The sequence below is a fragment of the Podarcis cretensis genome (assembly GCF_951804945.1).
Source record: "Podarcis cretensis genome assembly, chromosome: 6".
Lineage (NCBI taxonomy): Eukaryota > Metazoa > Chordata > Lepidosauria > Squamata > Lacertidae > Podarcis > Podarcis cretensis.
The window spans coordinates 70,155,171-70,170,331 of NC_137175.1; the positions used below are offsets into that span (position 1 = coordinate 70,155,171).

General features: G+C 41.3%; 1 protein-coding gene across 19 annotated transcripts in view; it reads left to right on the forward strand.

Annotated features, from left to right (window-relative positions):
- The window catches only part of ADGRL2 (adhesion G protein-coupled receptor L2), a 244,688-nt gene that overhangs the window by 195,184 nt on the left and 34,343 nt on the right, over positions 1–15,161 (forward strand). For 15 of the 19 annotated variants that reach the window (XM_079981053.1, XM_079981045.1, XM_079981046.1 and 12 more), the window contains 5 exons: positions 5,425–5,721; positions 6,284–6,387; positions 7,800–7,985; positions 8,725–8,763; positions 13,104–13,287. In XM_079981053.1, coding sequence (XP_079837179.1) covers positions 5,425–5,721; positions 6,284–6,387; positions 7,800–7,985; positions 8,725–8,763; positions 13,104–13,287 — 810 coding nt within the window. The remainder of the gene's footprint in view (positions 1–5,424; positions 5,722–6,283; positions 6,388–7,799; positions 7,986–8,724; positions 8,764–13,103; positions 13,288–15,161) is intronic. The other 4 variants (XM_079981051.1, XM_079981055.1, XM_079981058.1 and 1 more) reach the window with 1 other exon arrangement.

Here is a 15,161-nt window from a genome sequence, read left to right on the forward strand (position 1 = left end):
AACTCCACTTACCCAGGAGTAAGCACCATTGCGTTCACTAGGACTTAATTCTGAGTGGACATGGCCAGGACAGCAGTGTTGGTGTGGCTCCATCCCATAGTTCCAACTGGTCACATTTTGTCAGCTGTGCCTGTGTGGTTTTCATTGGATGAATTTGGTTGATTGTGTGTTGTTTTCTATTGGTTATAGTTTGACACCTGTTTGGAAGGGGAATTAATGCTGGCTTCCATGCAGTATTTGATGTAAATAGAAATTTGTAGCTATTAAGGAATGAAAAACAAAATTGTATTCATATTTATGCAAGCCTGACCCCCCACTGGTTGCACCACAGCATGTAAGCGGACAAATAACAGGCTCCACATCCATCCACTTTGCTCACAAAAACAGGAATATCCATTATATTAGAAAGGAAAGACAATGGTTATTAAAATGCTAGTTATGTATGTACTTTGATTTATAGGAAAACAGCAGCAGTGGCGGAAAAAAGGTTATTAAGTAGTCTGCCAAGACCCCAAGCAATTTTTAAGTGACCCAGGGAAAAAAAGTTTGAGAACCATTCTAGAATATACATAAAATATACGAAACTAATGAGTTCCACATACAACACATTCAATCATAAATTCTTACAGACATTTTAGCCTCTCATGTTGGCATCCATTGTCCTGAAAATAAAAAATAAATAAATCCACACTGAAAGATTTGTGCTTCAGTTTTCTGTGAAATATGTTTCCCTCAAATAGTATATGGAGATGATGGGATGATTAGAGCTTTTGACCACTGTAGGAGTGCAGGAAGATTTATGTTAGGCTTTTATTTTGTCAGAACCCTTGTCCCTACTCTGAAAGAACTGGAAACTCCATCTCTTTTAAAAGAAAGAAACATTCTTTTCAAGTTCTTTGAAAAGACAGCCTGGTGCCTCTCTCCTTGTTTGCATTTTGTGGTTAAATTCAATTTACATTCAAGAATATATGTTTTTGATAAGTTCTAGCCTAAAGACAGAAGAGGTTTAAATCGCTTTTTTAAAAAAAGAAAGAAAGAAAGCATAAGCCTTTAGGAAATAAGTGTCAAAGGGAAAATTTTAAACCTGAAAAGTGTCAGATCCAGTTGCTTCCAGAAGGCCTGACATGGAAAGGAGTGAATACCTGTCACAGTTTGTAAATTCCTCCAGGCAGGGACCTGTCTCTTCTTTGTTTGTAAAAGTGGCAGGCACACCTGTGGAGATGATGGAATAAAAAACCCTAAGTAATGAATTGTGTTGCTCCACTAGCCAATGTTGCTTTGAATTTCGCTGTAGCCAGCGGCACTCTAATACCCCAATGAACAGGCGGGCTTGCCAACTCTACCTTTTTTTGGAAAGAGATTACCTTGCCACTTTTGAATTTTGAATGTACCCTTTGATGGTTGGCCTTTTTTGTTTTGTTTTGTTTTCCTTTTCATTTTTTCTCTCTCTCTAGTTTTCCTGGAAACCGTTATTTACAATTACGACAAGCTTTTCAAGAGCAGAGATGGATCAAATCAGAGACCTGTCCCTGCAAATTATGATAAGCAGAGCTTAATTTCACATGGGGAAACCCAGGTTTCTCAAAGTGCCTGCTTTTCCAGCTGTTTCATATGTTTATACACATAAAGTGGACCTGTATAGCCACCATGTTGAGAGCAGCATGCACACTCCCAAATAATGGCCTAAATTCCCATGTCTACCTAGAACTTTAAGAACTGTACTGAGGGATTGTGCTTTAAGGACTTGGTGGTCCTGGTATCATGTTCTGCCAGACAGTCTGGCAAAAATGCAACTTTAGGAGGCAGTTTAACAAGGATATAGCCTTCACATTCATCCTTACTGTTCATCCCCAGTGTTTGGAGAAGCGCACTCTGGACATATCTGCACGATTCTTCCCCTAGATCAGTGTTTCACAAACTTGCATCTCCGTTGATAGACTACAACTCCCATCACACCTAGCTAACAGTGGTGAGAGATTATAGATTATAGCATCTGACAGAAGTGGCTTCACCAACTAAGGGAGCAGGCTCAGCTGCCTCAAGAGTGGAGTTTAACTGGATTCTAACAACTCTCAGGCAGCAGCGAATATCCTCTTCTTGAGCAAGCTGTTCAAGCGAGTAGATGCCCAGGATATCTTGGATAAAACTGATTGTCTGGATCCATTTCCATGCCCAGTTTTGGCACAAAAGCTGCCCTGGTCGCACTGATGAGTAGCATGCACTTATAGATGCTGGTAATCAATCCTTCTGGATCTCTCAATAGCTTTGTGTACTATTGACCATGGTAATCTTCTAGACTGCCTGGACTACAGTGTTTTGGTGGTTCCTTCCCTGGAAGGGCCAGTTTCAGAGGGTGGTACAGAGAGGAACCATTCTTCACAACTTTGGCATTAATACTATAGAATGCTGCTGGGTTCTATTTTCTCCCTTTTTAAAAACACGTTCTTGAAATTGTTGAATGAAGTCATTTGGAGCTGAGTGCAATCGGAAGCTGTTTATGTCTATTGCTATCTTACTTTTACACCAGGAATTGCTACATTAGGGCTTGAGATCAGTAGTGGACTAGGAAAGAGCTCAATTCTGATAAGGTGTACTTTTCAGGAAAGTGGTGTTCAACTTGTTCTGAACCAAACTGTACTCCTCCAAAAAGGGCAGGTTTATAGTTCAGGGTATGTATGCTCATACATACAACCTTGTCAGCTGAGACCCAAGCAGTATCAACAAAGGCTGGTACACCCATTGTGAAATCCCTTCTTGGACAGATAGCTCAGCCACCACAGTTAGAAAGGTCCTCCTTCTCTCTAAGCGTGACTATTTCAACAATTGTATTTGGGGCTGCAAGAAAACATAGACTAAAATACAAAGTCAAGGATGCTCATTTGTACCTGTCATTGGGAACACATTGTGCCATTATTTAGAGAGTTCCACTGCTACCAGATCATTTCCAACTACAACAGAAAGCATAAGCACTTACAAAACCTCTGCAGCTTGGGACTGGGATAACTGATAGAATGATTCTTTTATGTCAACCAGTTTATGTAGTAAGATAATATTCAATAGCTGATTTCCAGATATTTTGCTGGTAAGTGGCTGGTAAGAATGAGGGGAACCTTCTCTGGGAGTGTGTGTGTTTGTGTATTTATGGAGCCTTGGTTCAGTGGAAGAGCACATGCTTTTATATGCAAAAGGTCTTGGGTCTCAGGACTGGAAAAGACTGCTGTCTGAAACCCAACAGGCTGCTAAAGAATGCAGGCATAACTACATTGAACAATGATCGGAATCTATAAGGCAGCTTCCTATGTTACACTTGCAGCCTAGTCTGATATCCTTTGGTATTTTCAGCATTTGAGGGATTTAAAAGCAATGACTTTTCTTCTGCTGTTTTATTGATGGTTGGCGTTTTCTAGCATTTATTGCCCTGTTGTTATTATTTTGCTAGTTTTATTCCATAAACCACCATGTAGATTATATACTAAAGGGTGGTACATACATTTAGAAAAAAATATATGATGCAACAGGTTAATACACCCGACTCCCCTGGAACAGCAAAACACGGTCACTCCTGCCATGTTAAAATGAGTAATAGGACTGAGTGAGCTCATACACAAGGCCACTTGCCACACACAGAGGCTCCCCCCCATTCAGTCCATTTAAAGTGCAGTTGATGATTCTATGCCTTATTAATTATTGTATATAGAAAGTCTAGTTGTGATAATTATTAGTCCTGAGTGGAACAGTGTAATCTTCGGCATATACTAGGTTATTTACTCTTGGGAATCTTACGTACAATGGGAATGTTTTGTATGTGAAAAAAACCCTATGTATTTTAATTTGAATATTGTCAGCTTGATAGAACTACCAATTACAGAACCCAAACCAGAAGTTTCTTGTTTAAATCCAGTTTTCTTGACATCAATGATTAAGCTGTCTGTGTACTTGCCATTGGCTTAAATTAGTTCTTTCTTCACACCTGCTCTATCAAAATAGGGAAAGGGGAATGTTTAAAGGCTGAGATGTTGAAACACTAAAACAACACATGCATGCGAGGCTTTTTTCTGTTTGGGTCTAATCAGGCATGCTGGAAATCTCTCAAGCAAAAATGACTGCCGGGTGGGAAGATGTTACAGTAATTATCTTGCTGTAAGTTGCAGAGTGGATGACATGAAGTTAGGGTGGCTTTTTGTGTGTAAACGGCCTGGTTATTTACAACCTACTTTTTCGTTTTGGAATCTGTTCATTTGTTGCTTCCTTGTTTGTTTTGCTTTTCAAATATAGAACTTAGTTTTATAGTGTAGATTCTGCCATGTTTTCTTTGTTTAAAGGTATTCATACACATTTTGTCATACAGAAATAAATCAGTATTAAGGCCTCTAGGGCAGGCTTCCTCAAACTCGGCCCTCCAGATGTTTTGAGACTACAATTCCCATCATCCCTGACCACTGGTCCTGCTAGCTAGGGATCATGGGAGTTGTAGGCTAAAAACATCAGGAGGGCCGAGTTTGAGGAAGCCTGCTGTAGGGATTCGAAGTTTTTAGAAATATAACTATTTGGTAGATGGGTGTGTGTGTGTGTGTGTGTGTGTGTGAGAGAGAGAGAGAGAGAGAGAGAGAGATAATAAGAATATGTGCTGCCAGCAGTATACTGAGATTGCATTCCTGTCCACACTTACTCTATATTGCACTCCATGAGACTTTTAGTATAAATGCTTAGGATCCTTGGTGTTCCAGCCATGGAAAAGCTCCTTCCGTTTGCAGAGGGAATGGGTATCCAGGAAATGGTTCCTGCTGGATGAAGAAGGCAGGTAGATCATTTTCACTGATTAAGAACACAGGGACACAAGTAGAGCCCTGCTAGATCAGGCTATCCAACATCCTGTTCTGATAGTGACCAGTCAGATACCTTGAGTGTAATAGTGTTCTCCCCACTTGCGATTCTCAGTAACTACGATTCCAAGGTTTACCACCCCTAGCACCCCCAGCAGTGGAAGTAGAACATAGCCATCATGATTCCTTCCCACTCATTCCCCACGCTGTTCCAGAGAGTCCTCCTGAGAAGCATTTAGCAGGGAGCAATGGGGGCTGCAGGGGTAAGGTGGGATTGGTGAAAAAGTCACACTATATCTGTCAAATTTTTCTAAATTGTGTATTCCACTATCTTGCCAGAAATGGCTCTTTTGGTAGCTAGGTGGCATATCTAGGTGGTATGAAGAGGATGATGATGTTGATGTTACTACTGCTACTACCATCGTTGCTGCTGCTCACATATAATTTTTATCATCCAGTCATTTCCCCAGAAAACCTGGTGATTCATTCTCATATATTGAATCAATGAGACTTTAATTTTATAAGGGAAATACAGGTGTAAATGTTTTCACAACCACTTCTCTGGATACTTCTCTGTGTAACACTGCTTTTCTCTCCCCAGTGCCTACCACAGCCGAGACCATAACTCCTTCCACAGAGCTGTACAAGACAACTGTGTCAACTACAAGCACCACGCCACAGAAAATTCCAATTAGCACAACATTACCTGGGGGGAAGGGGGATGAAAGCAAAGGCCCCAAGCCACCGCCAGCAGTATCAACGACCAAAATTCCTCCTGTTACAAGCTTTTTCCCTTTGCCAGAGAGGTTCTGTGAACTTGAGGTGAAAAGGGATATAACTTGGCCTCAGACTCCAAGAGGAAACATGGTGGAACGCCCCTGTCCCAAAGGAACTCGTGGTAAGACCTTAAAACTGGATTTTCAGCTTAAATAAACATTCTGGTGTCTATATCTTGAACCCTCTTTTCCTTAGCCTCAGACTATCTTTCTTATGATCTTGGCTGCTTGCAAGGAAATGGCACCTTCAGGTTTTAAGCTGTAGAGGGCATTGGAGCCTAGGTACAGAATTACATTCCAGCCCCTTTTCAAGGATTCCAGATCATAGGTCTTTGCAACAGACAGGACTTCAGCCACACTTGCTTTCTGCTGTATTTCTCATTATGAACTCCACTTTGGATGGTTTCCAGAAAATGCTAGAGCTTTTTCTTTTTCTCTCTGTTTATTCAGTATAAAGTCTGATATTTTGTCCTGGCTTTGTTAGCATTGCTTTTAATTGGCATCATTGCCTTTGTTACCTCATTTTCCTACAGGCTTCCTTAGTCTCTTTTAAAGCGACTTAAGTACTGAAGCCCTAATCCAGTATTTCTCAGGTGCTTACGAAACATTTTTTAAAAAATGTACACATGCACAAACAACTTGAACACTCTTACTTCCATTTCATTTTTCTCATCCTTTATATAGGAACAGCTTCATACCTCTGCATGGTTTCCACTGGAAAATGGAACCCGAATGGTCCTGATCTTAGCAACTGTACTTCACACTGGGTAAACCAGCTGGCTCAGAAGGTGGGTTGGAAAATATTTTTGATATGATACCATGCCCATGATTACCAGCACAGATGCTTATGACAAACACTGGGAACGTTGCACGAAACTAAATCAAGTGCCCTGCCATCCCAGGGCTTTAACAGGGATGTCATGATATTGCCCACTTCAAGGGTTGGGGCAAACACACTTGTGGTTTCACCATGCAAACTGCTGCTTCCGGCTTACTCTGCCTCAAGGCAAACAATGTTGGTTTCAGCCAGGTGAAAGTTAAAGCAGAGGATGTGGCAGTTATGGGGCTCTCCTTCCAAGACCTACAGTTCCCACATCCTTCACAGGAAATGGTGCTGAACATCATATTTGCACCAAGGAAAAGGCTGTCTCCTCTGCTTTGATCTTTGCCTAGCTGGAGCTAAGGGATTTTTCAGCAAAGGGACACAAGCATGGAGACATTAACGGAACAGCCATTCGTTGAGCACCTGCTCTGTATTTTTGTTTTGTTTAATAAAGGGTGGTCTATAAGTAAAATGAGGGCAATTTTTAAAACACTGTGTTACTAGCAGGAAATCCCTATGGAAGTTAATATGCATAAGAGAAGGGACAGGATGGACTGTTTCTGTCCTTAGCTATCAGCTCTTGTATCCCATTCTCGTTTCCTAAATATTTGAGCTGTACTGTCACATTCTGCCTGCCACATTGACAGCCTCCGTAACTGCTGGGGTGAAAAGCAAATAAAGATATCCTATGTTACACTCCCCACCCCACAAAAGAATCTGTGTTTCAGATGGACTGCCCTGTGCTGAAACCCAGCTCTTGGAGATTGCGGGTGGGAGGAAACATCACAAACAAACTGCCTCATTTCCCACCGCTTCCTCCAAAGAAGCACAAAGGGGGGGGGGGGGAATCTCAAATGCCTGCGGAGATTGGTTGGTTTTGCTCCCTGCAAATGCAGAGCTCTCCATGCAGCACTTTATCATCCCACCACGGGATGAATGGTGGCCATTCACTCCTGGAGAAGAAAGCGAAGGCACTTGGGAAAAGGGGGCTCATTCCTTAGCCCTGCAGATCCTGGTGATTAAGAATCAAGTCTCCTACTATTTCTGTAGCCCCATTCTGCATAGAATTTGTTGGTCACACTGAAAATGTGATGGAGCATTGAAAGAGTAGAATGGAATGCTTGGAATTGACATGATAGATAGATAGATAGATCACCATCAATGCATATAGCACTTTACTAAATCTAAGCAGTGTTGCATATTATCTCTCATTTTTTGTGGGTGTAGGGCAGTTGTTGTTTTTTAAGGACAAAAGAACTTTGAAAGATAAAAAAAGATGTAACAAAAAATAACCCACCTTTCTATTTAGAAATAAAGTGTTCTAAGAGTTAAGTGGCAGCGGGGGCATCACTAAAATAATTTAAATTGTCATTTCAGATCAGAAGTGGAGAAAATGCTGCTAGCCTTGCCAATGAACTGGCTAAACATACCAAAGGACAAATCTATGCTGGTGATGTGAGTTCTTCAGTCAGACTGATGGAACAGTTGGTGGATATTCTTGATGCTCAGCTGCAAGATCTGAAGCCTAATGAGAAGGACTCTGCTGGACGGAGTTATAACAAGGTAGATACCAACCTGAATAGCCTTCTCTGGTGTGCATTAGAACAACCTGGCCTTGTGGCTTTCTTTCTTTTCTCTTGCAAAACATCTGCCTGTATTTTGCACTAGTCCTTTGAAGTAGGGCACATTTAGGGGTTGTTTTTTTTTTGGGGGGGGGAGGAACCAACAAATTCATGGAGACATGTGGATTCTGATGCTGTGTCAGAGTCCCCAAAGGCTGGTGGTACACGAGAACGGAATGTGACCGTTCCCATGTGGGCAGAAGGAATTGAACAGATAATGTTAATTATACTTTAGCAGCAGCCTGAAACAGAACAATGATTAAGGCATCAATAAGAATCAGACCTGTTGTGTCCTTTGATCCTTTACAACTCTCAACCTGGGGGTGGGGGGGACAAACTGCGGCAGGGAAAAATGAATACTCTTCCCCCCCCCCATGACTTTCTTACTAACGTATTTGACGTATAATACTAACGTATTAGAAGTATTTGACATACCAAGCCATGAACTAACCTTAGTGCATTGGAATGGCCTTGTGATTCATTCACTCCCTTAAAAACCCGCAGATTCATCTGGAAGTTATACTTTAACACACTTTAAGATTGTTAATTTTATCAGCAGATCTTATTTCTCCGGTTAGCATATAGGCGTTTGAACAATGATCAAGTAGTACTTAATCCTATTACCCTTTAAAAAAAAAAATGTCTAACCTCTGATGTGTGTTTTTTGTCTTATTACCAAGCTCCAAAAGCGAGAGAAGACATGCAGGTCTTACCTTAAGGTATCTCTCCTGTGCTGTCACCTTGCTTTGTCCCTGCTTCAGTCACCTTCTGCCACGCTTTTCCCTCCTGCTGCATGTCCCTATGTATTTCAGTCTTTGATAATTGTGCACTGTGCCTTCCCCACAGCAATTGTACAAAAAAAGGTGTTGGCTTTGCATGGGTATAATACCTTCAGAAAAAGCCAGTCGTAAATAATAAATCAATAATCAATACTTCTTTTCCTCCTCCTTTTATCAAAAAAAGAGCAGCCATGGAGCTTTTAACTGAATTGGAAATAAGAAGAGCTTTGCTTCCTTGTGGTATTGTGCCTGTGGAAGGAAAACAAAACTTGCAATGGGCACAAATTGTTTGACATGGGAACACAGGAAGTTGCCTTATACTGAGTATAGATCCACATAGCTCAGTATTGCCTACACTGGCTGGTAGCCGCTCTCCAGGGTTTCAGACTGGGGACATTGCCAGACCGGCCTGGAAATGCTGGGGATTAAAGTTGGGCATGCAGATGCTCTATCACAGAGCTACGGCCCTGCCCCTTGCACCTGGGTTTTGTGTTTGCAGATCTGTGTATCAAAGACTGTGTAGCCATATCTAGTGGAATCCACTAATCACTGCTGCCTCGTGACTTCCATTGGTTCAGTGGAGTTTGTGTGGCAAGAGTGTCTTATGGATTACATCCCATGCTTGTGCATGATGAAAAAACAAAAACCCCAACACATACACATGTTAAACTACCCTACATTTTATTTTATTTTTGTGCACTCTTGAATTCAGCGAGTTCTCTTTTGTGTGTGTGACACCAGGGAAGCGTGTGTGTGTGTGTGTGTGTGTGTGTGTGGAGTTAACAAAGGCCAGCTTTGATCATTTGAGTTACAGATACAGTGCAAACTTTCCTCATATTCTCCTGGAAGCATATCCTGTTTCCCATATACCAGGAGAGGCATAAAGATACTAAGGAACTTGGAATGTCTTGCAGGTCTTATTATGTGTATTCTGTTCTGGTTAATGTCAGTATTTCAACTGTGGTGGGATGTTGGATGAAAAATGAAAGCCTGCTGCTGATTCGTTTTGAAACATGCATTCCATATGTCTTTGTAGTTTTTTCTTTTGCAATGTTACCAATTGGTATTAAAAATAGCAATTAAAAAAAACAAACCTGAAGCAGCGCAGCATAGAATAAAATCAATAATAAAAAGGCTCCTAAGAGATGTAACGTTGTCCAACTGCTTAAGAACAACTGTGCAACTGAGAGCGGACCAGTTTATTGTTCACTCCTTTTCCTTAACCCCTTTCTCTGGAGTTAGAAATCGTCCCACTCCGCGAAGGAACTAGCCATGATGAAAGCTATAACATCTGCAGAAATGCCAACTATGGTTGGAGCTTACCAGAACTTAATGCAGAATTACACCACGGTTTCTCATCTGGGGTTAACAGGGATCCCAGTTAGTCCTAGCTGCAGACATAATATTTAACTATGGGGTATGCATCCTACCAAAGGCCGGAAAAAGGTCCTGCACAATCCCTTGGCTGGCTGTTGATTGCTTAACCATGGAACATGTTACATCTGCTCTCAGCCCAGATGACATTTTGCCCTCTGTTTTACATTCAGCTGCTGATAAAACTTTGGGGAGACCGAAGTGTGTTCAGTTTTATCAAGCGGTTTTGCAAGGAAAGGAGAGTAGGAGGCGGGGGGAACCACATGTATCTTAAATTATATCATGATAACTGCTCTCTTTTAAAGCCAGTGAGTGGGGATGCAAAGCAAAGTCTGCTGAATTGGGTTGATTTCTTTTTTACAGTTGCATTTGCAGTTCACCTTTGAAGATAAATGTCATTGGGTAAAATGTAATAACCATGTGTGTGGTTGCTACTGAAAATGTTTTGTCACTGTGGTGGCAAGAATCTAGGGTTACGAGCCAGTCTTAAGTGAGGCGTTAATTCCCAATGATTTATTTGAATGAGGAGGTTGAGCACAGGCATAAATATTCTCCACTGAAATCAGTGGGGTCTCAAGCCTCCTTCACATTTTACTCTTGTAAAGGGGCAATATGAGTAGAAAGGGGCTCCTTCAGGCCCCACTCTTGCCACCCATGTATTAAGTGTGGATGTCTGAGGTGGGGGAAGCCTTTGCACATAGATGTCCGGACACATAGGCTTCCAGTACCCAGAGAAGCCTACATTTGTAGGCTACCCCACATCGGAAGTCTATACTAATGGCTGGGCATGTGTACATCTGCTACATGACCCCCTCCACCCTTGTGATTATTGTTGCTACATTTATATACCATTCATGAATTCAGTTCTCTAGTGGTTGGTATTCAGCTATGTTTTACTCAGAGTACTCCTGTTGCAATTGATGTACCTAACTTAGCCATGTTCATTACTTTCCACGTGCCTACTCTTGAGTAAAACTTAATACAACTCATAGTTTAAACACACACACAAAATCCAATTATACAAATACAACTTAGCACGTAAAACCACCCCAAAGCCAGCACAAACACAGCAGCACAAAATCAGTTTTAAACCGGCAAGGGGAAAACATTTATGTTAGCAATTTATAGGCAGCTTAATATAAAAACAAAATACCCTCTCTAAGCAATTTACCAAGTTTTTTTTAAAAAACACACAAAAACAACCAATCCATAAAACTGTAAGGCTAGAATACAAATAAGATGAAAATACATGTTGTCACTAAAAATCCATAATCGGAATACTAAAATAAAATACTGAGAAGTGCATATTGGGGGGGGGGGGCGGATTAACAGTAAAAAATGCCCAAGCAAATAACTAAGCTTTTGATGGGCATCTAAAATACGTCACGATTGACATCTCCCGGATTGTGTGGGAGAGGAGGCAAGGAATTAAGCATATTTAAAAAATGTGTGTGTCCTGGAAGAATATAAATGTCTACACTTGGCACAATGCAGGTGGGCACCAGGCAAGCCTCTCTGACGAGGATGTTCTGTGTATGGGGCACCACTACCAAAAAGACCTTGCTACCTTTGGACTGTGGCATTATGGCCTGGGAATTTATTTTAACTCTCCACCTCCCTCCCCAACCACCTTTGACAAGAAATAGTGTCATTAAAGAGCTGACTATTTTAATGTGACCGAAGAAAAGCAGCCAGTCAGACAACATTAAAAATATAAGGAGTGAATCAGGCTAATGGATACATGCAGCCATCAGGACGCGTATATACACGCAACACGAACTGAAGCACAGCCTTAATTTCTCGCTGAGATCATTTTTAGTAGGTCTCAAATGAGCTTCCCAGTTTGGCTAAGACTAATAAAAACCTCTTAAAATTACAAATCGAAAGCTGGCTGATGCTATGCAAATGAAGCAAGTCCTCACTTCGCGACAGAGGATTCATTTGTAACTCAGATCAGAGGCTCCGATCCGTATTTCTTGGTGACTAATGAATATGGCCTCTGCAGACCAATTTCTGTTCCACTCTATTTAATGGCTGAAGCAGTATCAGTGTGAGCAGTTTGACTCTTCTATTTCCCATTAGAGAAGAGGGGAAGAAAATCCTTTTATTCCACTCCAAAAGTATCTCCCACCTGCCATTGTAGAGACTCACAATTCAGACAGAAAGAGGATATTAAGATGGATTAGGCTAATTAATTTTGCTCCTGACAATAGATAGTCCTGACCCAACTTTTTTCTATCCATTCAGGCGTGGAGCAGTGTTCTGGGTGCAACATCTTTTTATTTGTGTGACGCAGCCTGTTTGCATTTCCATTTGTTTTCGAAATCAGCCAAATCATATGTAGATATAGATATATGTGCCTAATGACACATTGTAACTAGGTAAATGGGACATGGTGATTCAGCAATCACCCACATTATGCATTAACGTAAGAGCCTCCCTTCAACTGACGAATACCGTGTTTTCACTAAAGATCCTTTAAAAAATCCTCCTAAATTGCATAATATTTTGTGAGCATCTTAATGTGGGTGTAAGTATGTGAGATCAGGCCGCTACTGATCATTCTTCAGTTCTGAATAAATGGGGAAATCCTCTGCTCCTGCCGAACTTAACGTGCACATCAGAGCCCAGTAGAGCTCTAGCCTGGCTGGAGGAACTTTAAAATTAAAGCCATGAGCCTTCCCTTTTTATATGCTTCAGTATGTAATAATATTCTTTTTCACTGCTGCTCCAAGGCTTCTTATATCAATGCTCTTTGTTATAAGGGGAAAGCGGTAGCCTTTTGGTCTGTAAATCACCGCAAATCATGTTGACAGTTAAATATTGTAATTGTCATCAGATCATGTTAGGGACTCTCTCCTGTTGCCTTAAGGCAGTAAGGCCTAATATTTTTCTACTGAATGCAGGCTATTGTTGACACGGTGGACAACCTGCTTAGGACCCAAGCGCTAGACTCCTGGAGAGATATGAATTCCTCTGAACGAGCACATGCTGCAACCATGTTACTTGATACCCTGGAAGAAGGGGCCTTTGTCTTGGCTGACAACCTCTTAGAACCAACAAGGGTCGCAATGCCTACAGATCACATTGGTAAGTGAATACGTCTTGAAACGCTTGGCATCACACCGTGGGAAGAGTCCACCAAACCCAGTGGTTTGGGATGTCCATATATTCCACATTAGATGGAACAGTGTAATTTGCCCAATTAGAAATATATTACATGGAAATAATACAGAAACCTCTGCATTTTAAAAATGGAAAACCATTATAGATTGATGTTCTGGTTCTAGAACAGATAGCGACTAAGATTGTAACCCCGAAAATTCCTAGTTCGATTATTTTTGGCTAACAAAATTAAGTCAAAGGACTTAGGCAAGTAACCTTTATCTTATTCTCATCTGAATTATGGAGCTAATAATGTTGGGCTACTTCTGAAGGATTATTGTAAATATTTCTGGATAAAATGTGTATGTAGTGCTTTGAACACTTTGAAAAATGTGCTACATAAATGACAGAAAATACATACATATTTTTCAGTCCTCATGGTAGAAACTCTTTCTCCTTTATACATAATCGGTTCCTAATGAATGTAGATTACTTTCAGGGACAGCGCATTGCCAACTTTGGGCACATAGCACATAGACTAAATGTTTGCATTAAACACAACTGCCTTCAGGTGAAAGTGTGTTCAGTGAGCCACATCTCCCACAATACAAAATAGCCATGCTTCACAGATTGCAAAATAGCTACCGACACTTTGAGCATAATTTATCATTTAAATGCTGGCAGGGAAACAAAACTATTATGTATTAGGGACATACAGGTATATCTTGTTGTGGTTAAGAAGGTTGTTGTGTATAGATGTAAAATGCCATTCTCCTTGCGCCCTTGAGGCTTATACCAGTCTACATATTAGGAGGTAGAGCACACATATGTCATAAACATTTCTAGGCTAGACCTTAAAATAGAAGAACTAATTTATGAATGGGAGAATGTCAGGTACGTGGATTTGTGAATGAGGTGGTGCATGTTTCTGTTGCTAAAGGTGGAAGCAGAGTTTGCAGATAATCAGCTGTGGAATGCTAAGGATGTCTACTCCAAAGTAAATTCATCTAGGTTAAGTGGGCCTTTGCCTGCAAAGCAAATCCCCTTTGTACCAGGCCTGGTGGGCTGGGGAGACAGATTGGCTTGAGGTGCCTCACCACTCAGTCATTGCACTGACTGCCACTATCAGCCTGCAGAGTGAGGTCAGCATGTAGAGTCTCCCCCCAATAAGCAGAAGTACCACCAGTGGAAGCCATGCTCCAGGAAAGAGGAGGTGCTGAGCTGGACCTCTTCACTTGCTGGCATTGGTCCTGAGCTTGGCTGGATCACTGCATTACCTCCAGGCTGCTGCAGCAACCTGCTTTCCCCCTCCTCCAGTCATCTCCCCTGGTTGGTGTGAGAGTTGTGGGTGGGTTCCACCATTCCGTCACACCCTGCCCCTGCCCAACTAGTTGCTATCTAGTAATCATATTTCTTTCATATTTAGTTTATCTATTTACATTTATAAATATATACCCATTTTTTCCCTAGAAAAATAGCTGCTGGTACTCACCCTGCTACAGTTTTTAACAAGAACAAAAAAGAGGTGCCGTTACTGCATACTCTTGAGTAACCCCTGAAAAAAAGGACTGTCCATATCCTACCTTTCCCCAGAGTCGTGCCCATTGTTATTACCTTCACCACTCCTTTAATTTAAGTAGGTTAGGCTAAAATACAATGACTGAGCCATGGTCACCCTACAGAGATTTAAGCCTGGATGCCCCCAGTCCCATTCTGACAGTTTTAATGATCTACTCCTCTGGCTCCCTGTTGCATAGCAAGTAGGACACAAACACTAAAAATTCATGCATCATGGCTGTTTTGGTCTCCAAAAGTTAAGCATTTCTTCCAACTAAAAACTCTTGGGACTTTTGAAGTGA